This window comes from Buceros rhinoceros, unplaced genomic scaffold (assembly GCF_000710305.1).
Source record: "Buceros rhinoceros silvestris isolate BGI_N320 unplaced genomic scaffold, ASM71030v1 scaffold10750, whole genome shotgun sequence".
NCBI classification, from domain to species: Eukaryota; Metazoa; Chordata; class Aves; order Bucerotiformes; family Bucerotidae; genus Buceros; species Buceros rhinoceros.
This window is the reverse complement of record NW_010387899.1, coordinates 49,456-56,213: the sequence shown is the minus strand read 5'-3', so window position 1 is coordinate 56,213 and position 6,758 is coordinate 49,456. Positions and strand designations below refer to the sequence as shown.

Below are 6,758 nucleotides of genomic sequence, written 5' to 3'. Positions count from 1 at the left end.
AGTGAGGTGGGGGCCGGCCGGGAGAGCCCCCGCCTTTCGGGCTTGCGCGCACACTGCACACTTGTGAGCCCCTCGGCCCCGGCGGAGCGCCCGGTGCCCTGTGCTGTGCGCCGGGCCCGGCTTCTCTCACCGCGGGTCAGCTCTGTGCAGCATAGGGCAGGCCTAACGGGGAGAGGAAAGGAGGCTGCTGTGCTGTGGACTCTGTTAGGGGGGCAGGTATTTGGGCGGGGGATGGAGAGGGAAGGAAGTGTTTGCACTACAGCGTTTAGCAGGTACTGAGCCTTTGGTGGGTTTAGATGAAATGTAAGTTCTCTGTCCTTAGCCCAGGGAGGCTATGAAATGAGGAGTAAGCAGCCCTGGCTAGTTAAAGATGGAGCTTGGTGAGTTGGTAATAGGTATGGCATGAGTTGTTGTCTTTTCCTCTGTCATGGCTCTGGCAGTGCAAGATCCTGATGAACTCTCCAGGTATGCTCTTTTTCACCGTGCCTGGTCTTTTGAACCCACAGAGTTCAGTTCTGTTCATAGCCACATCTATCTTATGTTTTACACAGACTGCTTGAACCTCCAGAACTTCCATGGCTGTTCAGTACCACCTAAACCCCATTGTCATCATCTTCTGCCATGGCTCTTAATTTTTCTGATATTCTAAGTCCTTACTCTTGTCTTTCTCTCTTAGCATCTTAATCTGGATGTCAGAGTTATGTGCCATTTCCCACAACATAACCCAAACTGCATATAGAAGAACATTTTCAGAGCTCTTCGTAATCTGAAGACTTGACTTTTTTGTTCTGGACAAATACAAGCTGTAGATGAATAAAACCCTTCTTGCCCCATCTTGGTGGAGACTTTCACAGCAGTCTAGGATGATTAGATATTTTTTCTATGTAATAGGACAGATGTTTATATTTTCTTGCCCATTTCAGCTGTTTCATGAACACTTTTGGCTAGTATGGGACATAGATTGATAATTATAGGTGCAGCACTTTCTATTGGAAAGGAAATTACTTTTTCTAGTAATTTCTTCTAGTAAATGGAGAAACAGGCTTCAGCCTCAACTGCTCTGATACTTGCAGAATAAAAAAGATACCATCTGAAGCATATCGTTGCTATTCAGAGCTTGTCCAAGTAACGCAAACCAGCGTTACTTGGAAGAGCTGTGACCCAGGTCACAGACCCAGCTGTGACCCACAGCTTTGTGAAAACAGCATTATGGAATAAAAATATTATGCAAAGTTAAAAAGAAAAAGTTAACCCCTTTTGAATGTGAAGGAAAGCCCATTTCTGTAAAGTAGAAAAGTTTAAAGTTTGCCTTTCTCATCAATTACTGTTAGCAGTAGTAGTATGTGTACCAGTTTTAGAAGAAAATGCAAAAATTATTTTGCAGTCGGTAATTGGAATGCTGTGGTTTGTGTCTTCAGAAAACACAAAACTGACAAAACTCATAGTTTTCTATAACCTGTTTTGTATGAACTAGCATTTCTCAGTGGCAAAATGCTCTGTAAGGAAATTTCCTCTAATTACTTTGCCCCATCTACATTTCACGAGCTGGCAAAGTTTGTGACTGAGATACTTGTGACACAATGTTTATACAGAACTAGAGACAGACACAGTAAGGAAAACATGAGCGAGCCATGGCTCATTACCTGACTCAGTGTGTGCTGCGCCAGTCATAGCTGCCATCGGGTAACAGCCTGAATCCTTGTCCCCTTAAGCCATTACTGGTTGTGTAAGGATGATAAATTGTGCTGTCACCCCATTAATTTATCCCTGCTTACATGTTTTCTAGATTTCACTTTACCCCTGCGAACAGAAGTTAAAAATACTTCATTTTCACTGTTTCAGATCTAGTGTTAGAAAAAAGCATGAAGCTGGTCCTGTGAGCATGTTCATAAAGGTCTGCTTACGTGCCGTGACACGTCATACATCTAGATCTTGTGTAAAGGGTCTGGAAACACATTAATCATCTGGGATGTCTCCTCTTCGTTGCCATGGTATTCAGTTCATCTGCATGAGCATGTGGTTAGTGTGCTCTCACTCCCCTCTGGCTACACTTACTCCTCTGGTGTGTAATCAGAGGCCAAGAGCAGAACCATTATCAGAAAAGATAATGGAAAGTTATCACTGGACATAAATATATCAAGACTTAGTCATTTAAAAATGAGAAAGCTGAGGTGGTAGTACAGAGTCCTAGTAAGAGTACAGAGGCTGAGCAGCCACGCGGATCTTTTGACTGCCTTATGTTCATGAAAGGAGTGTAAAAACGCTGCCTGCACTTGCAGAGGCCAAAGATCTCTTCCAGTCAAATACTCTTATTTGGGAGAAGGGATGGAAAGTTTCTCAATAGCAGTTAGAAGAGAAGGTGCTAACAGCAGTGCCGTACACACAGTGTATCTGTTATACTGCTGAAACTTCTGCATGGTACTAGCAGGCTAAGCTGTGGCTCAGTCAGACATCTTCACCTAGTGGTAAATCCCTTTGGTAAGAGGATCCTGATGTTTATCCACACACTTTCTGAAAGGCAGAAACATCTGCAGGCAGTTAGGAATTTATTGGTACGTTGTAAGTTCATAAGCTGACTCCTCTTCAGTATTTTATTTCAGTCTTTGTGTAACACATCCTGTTTACATTCCAAAGTTTTACCATGTTAAAGTACTGGTGTCTTTAAAGCAGAACAGTCCTCCTGGTTAGGTTCATATGAACACAAGCTATGCCTTTGTATTTTTTATTTTATGTGGATGAGATGAACTATGAAAGTGTAAAAAGGTTAAGCAAACACAACTGGGGCCCAGGTATGGATTGTACCTGTGTAAATCTTTCAGAATGAAGGTATAACCTATCGCTATGATACCTCAGTACAGAAACAAAGCCTGTGAACTGGCTAAATGTTTTTAATGAAAACTGAAAGAAATCTAAGCATCTCTCTGTGGTCTTATGACAGTCCTTTGTTCTCCATCAGGATAAGATTTACCCTATGTTTTTGGAAAAATGGAACTAGTGATCCATGATACTAGATCTTGAAGTTATTGTGGTTTTGCAGCATTGGTATGAGGATGAATCTAACAAATCCCAAGCATAAGTTCAGTGTTAGGCTACAACATTCCCTTTACCACAGTGTTTTGAGAAATGTGTGTACTTGCTTAATGTTTTAACATTCAGTTGCTCTCTCTGAAGTTGGGTTCAGGGATTCTCAAACAAGGACTTTGGCTTTATCGACAATCAAACTGTCTGCTACCCTTGTGGCAATTACATCCTGTTCCTGGACATTGAAACAAAGAAGACGACAGTGCTGCAGTGTCCGACTGGCCAGGTGGGAGCCTTTGCAACGAACGGGAACCATCAAGTGCTGGCCTTTTCAGACCGGAGGCTGAATCCTGTCGTATATATCTACACTTTTCCAGAACTGAATAAACTGACAGAATTAAAAGGTAGTGATGTGGTAACCCTCCCCGTCACCATGTCATTAAAACAATACTTAAGTCATCCAGATTCTGAAGGGGTTTTTTGATAAGACTTGAAAAACAGTGTGACAGGAAACTGTCTCATGACAAGATGCATGGAAAGCAGTGGAAGGAATTTTCCACTGTGCTATTTTCAGTTAGTCTCAAGCTAGGGAGGAATATGACAATACAAAATGAAGCTGTTATACAGGCAAAACAAATGGAACGAAATGGAATTCATTTTAGGAGAATATAGTCAGAACAACTAAAAAAAAAAAATCATACTGCACTAGGCTCCTAAGCAGACTGCTGAAAGCTCATTGAGAAATCTGATGTGAGAGGAATGAGGGTACCTGCAGTTAAACTTTGGAGTCTGGGATCTGGTGTATGTTTTTGCCTGCCTCATAACATGCCTCTCCTTAGTTAAGTTACTTACCCTGTCCGTGTTTCAGTTTCATTGTCATTTAAATAACAATCATACTACTTGCTTATTTTATGACTGCAAAGGATATCAGGGTGCTTGGGGAAAATTATTTACAAATCCAAGATACTATTGGGAAACAAATAAAGAAAAAATTCCAAGCAGTGATACATAGGGAACATTTTTATGATCAAATCAAAATGGTAATCTGGAATGAAGCAAAGGAATCAGTGGCCTGAAGAATGGCTTTGAAGAGTTAAAGTGAATGTAAAGGAACTGAGAAGAGTGCTCTAGCTGTGATAGTATACAGTAAAGTTCAGGGCAATTAAAGACCATGTTCTTTATTTTTGCATTTCAGGTGATGCTCAGCTGGACTACACTTTACTTGCGTTTAGCTTCACAGGCCCATATCTAGCCAGTTATTCTTCAATCCCAGAATTTGTTCTTTCAGTATGGTAAGAGTAAAAAAAAAATCTCTAATACTATTTATATTTAATTAATATTTTTCTGTGTGTGCTGTTTTAGCATAGATTGAGTTAACAAATGTGGAAGACACACTGGTTGCCTTCATCTCCATTTTTTTTTTCTGATTGATCATTGTCTTTAAACTTTCTGTACCAAATTTTCTTTTTATTTTAGTAATTAGTAGCTTCAGGTCGGAATGAATTACTTTGCTACAGCTATCTTCTACCTTCTTCAAAATGTTGTGTTTTGGAGTACTTCTAAAGTCTTAAGCAGCAGTTAATTATCTGTTCACCCTTGGAAACCATGCTGTTTGTGAAATGCTGCCTGCTGAAAAGAGGAAAAGCATTCTAAAGCCTATTTCTACTTTTTTGTCCCCCTGGACCATTCAGTGGCCCTCTTAATTATTTGTGCTTGATTTTACTTCTGTCTTACAGTTTTTCTCAGTGACTACACTACCATGGGTTACATCATAATTTTCCGCTCATTGTCATTAAAAGGAATGTTATATAATGTGGTGCGGAAATGTTTAATTTGAATTGTTCTATAAAAATGTAATCTTGCTCTTGCCTACATTGGCAGCAAGCTTCCACTGACTGAAGAGTCTTAGCACTTATTCACAACAAATGGGGAGGGTGGAGTAGGAGCAAGGCAAGCAAGGACATGTGAGGAGTATTTTGTATACTCCTGATTTAATGACGACCTTTTCTTGTACAATGATTAGTGAGGAAGCAGAAAGTCCTGTAACTTCAGAATTTTAGTAGTAATAGTAGATACTATTACAAATGTCTCTTCTTTATGAAGACAATGTTTTCTGTGGCCTCTGGACATACACAGGACAGTTCAGGAAGGATGTCTGTGTGTATGTGTAGAAACCAACAAGATAGCCTCAGTAGAGGCTACGTGCTTGTCACTTGCAGCAGAAATAACACACATGGTCCAATTTGGTGCACTTTGCACTTAAAAAAAATCCACCATCTTGAAAGACTTTTCCAGATTATTCTTAAAAATGGAAATACCTAGAAATGTTTAAATGCTTTAAAGTAGTGGCAATTTCATACACTCATAGAATCACAGAATGGCTTGGGTTGGAAGGGACCTTAAAGATCATCTAGTTCCACCCTCCCTGCCATGAGCAGGACACCTTCCACTAGACCAGGTTTCTCCAAGGCTCATTGCACATTTCTGGGGAGGATCATCCTCAACTTCTCTGGGCAACGTGTTCCAGTGTCTCACCATCCTCACAGTACAGAATTTTTTCCTTATATCTAATCTAAGTACACCCTCTTTCAGTTTAAAGCCATTACCTGTTGGCCTGTCACTGCATGCCCTTGTAAGAAGTCCCTCTTCAGCTTTCTTATAGGCCCCCTTTAAGTACTGGAAGGCCGCAATAGGGTCTCCCTAGAGCCTTCTCTTCTACAAGCTGAACAGCCCCAACTCTCTCAGCCTGTCCTCATAGCAGAGGCATTCCATTCTTCTGATCATTTTTGTGGCCCTCCTCTGGACTTGCTCCAACAGGTCCGTGTCTTACTTTGGGAGCCCCAGAACTCAACACAGCACTCCAGGTGGGGTCTCACCAGAGCAGAGTAGAAAGGGGAGAATCACCTCCCTTGACCTGCTGGCCATGCTTCTTTTGGTGCAGCCTAGGATATGGTTGGCTTTCTGGGCTGCAAGTGAACATTGCCAAGTCACGTTGAGCTTGTTAACCAACACCCTTAAGTCCTTCTCCTCGGGGCTGCTGTCAATCCACTCACTGCCCAGCCTGTATTTGTGCTTGGGATTGTCCCAGTCCAGGTACAGCGCCTTGCCCTTGGCCATATTGAACTTCATGAGGTTCGTATGGGCCCATGTCTCAAGCCTGTCAGGGTCTCATGGGTGGCATCTTTTCCCTCCAGCATATTGACTGTGCCACACAACTTAGTGACATCAGCAAATTTGCTGAGGGTGCACTCAGTCCCACTGTCCATGTTGCCTACAAAGATGTTAAACAACGCTGGTCCCAATACCGACCCCTGAGGAATGACACTTGACACTTGTCTCCACTTGGACATTGAGCCATTAACCACAACTTTTTGAGTGCAACCATCCATCCAATTCCTTATCCACCAGGTGATCCATTTGTCAAATCTTTGTCTCTCCAATTTAGAGACAAGGATGTCAAATATTTTGCACAAGTTTAGGTAGGTGACATCAGTTGCTTTTCCCTTATCTGCCATCGTAGAAGGCCACCAGATCAGTTAGGCACAATTTGCCCTTAGTGAAGCTGTGTTGGCTGTCACCAGTCACCTCCTTATTTTCCATGTGCCCTGGCATAGTTTTCAGGAGGATGCGCTCCATGATCTTGCGGGGCACAGAGGTAAGACTGACTGGACTGCAGTTCCCTGGGTCTTCCTTTTTTCCTTTTTTAAAAGTGGGCATTATGTTTCCCCTTTTCCAGT

The 6,758-nt window shown here is 42.0% G+C and overlaps 1 protein-coding gene across 1 annotated transcript in view; it reads left to right on the top strand.

Moving 5' to 3' along the window:
• Positions 1-427: 427 nt before the first annotated feature.
• Positions 428-6,758, top strand: part of CFAP43 (cilia and flagella associated protein 43) — a 49,139-nt gene continuing 42,808 nt past the window's right edge. The window contains exons 1-3 of the mRNA XM_010138759.1: positions 428-465; positions 3,172-3,425; positions 4,217-4,313. Of these exons, the coding sequence (XP_010137061.1) occupies positions 428-465; positions 3,172-3,425; positions 4,217-4,313 (389 nt within the window). The remainder of the gene's footprint in view (positions 466-3,171; positions 3,426-4,216; positions 4,314-6,758) is intronic.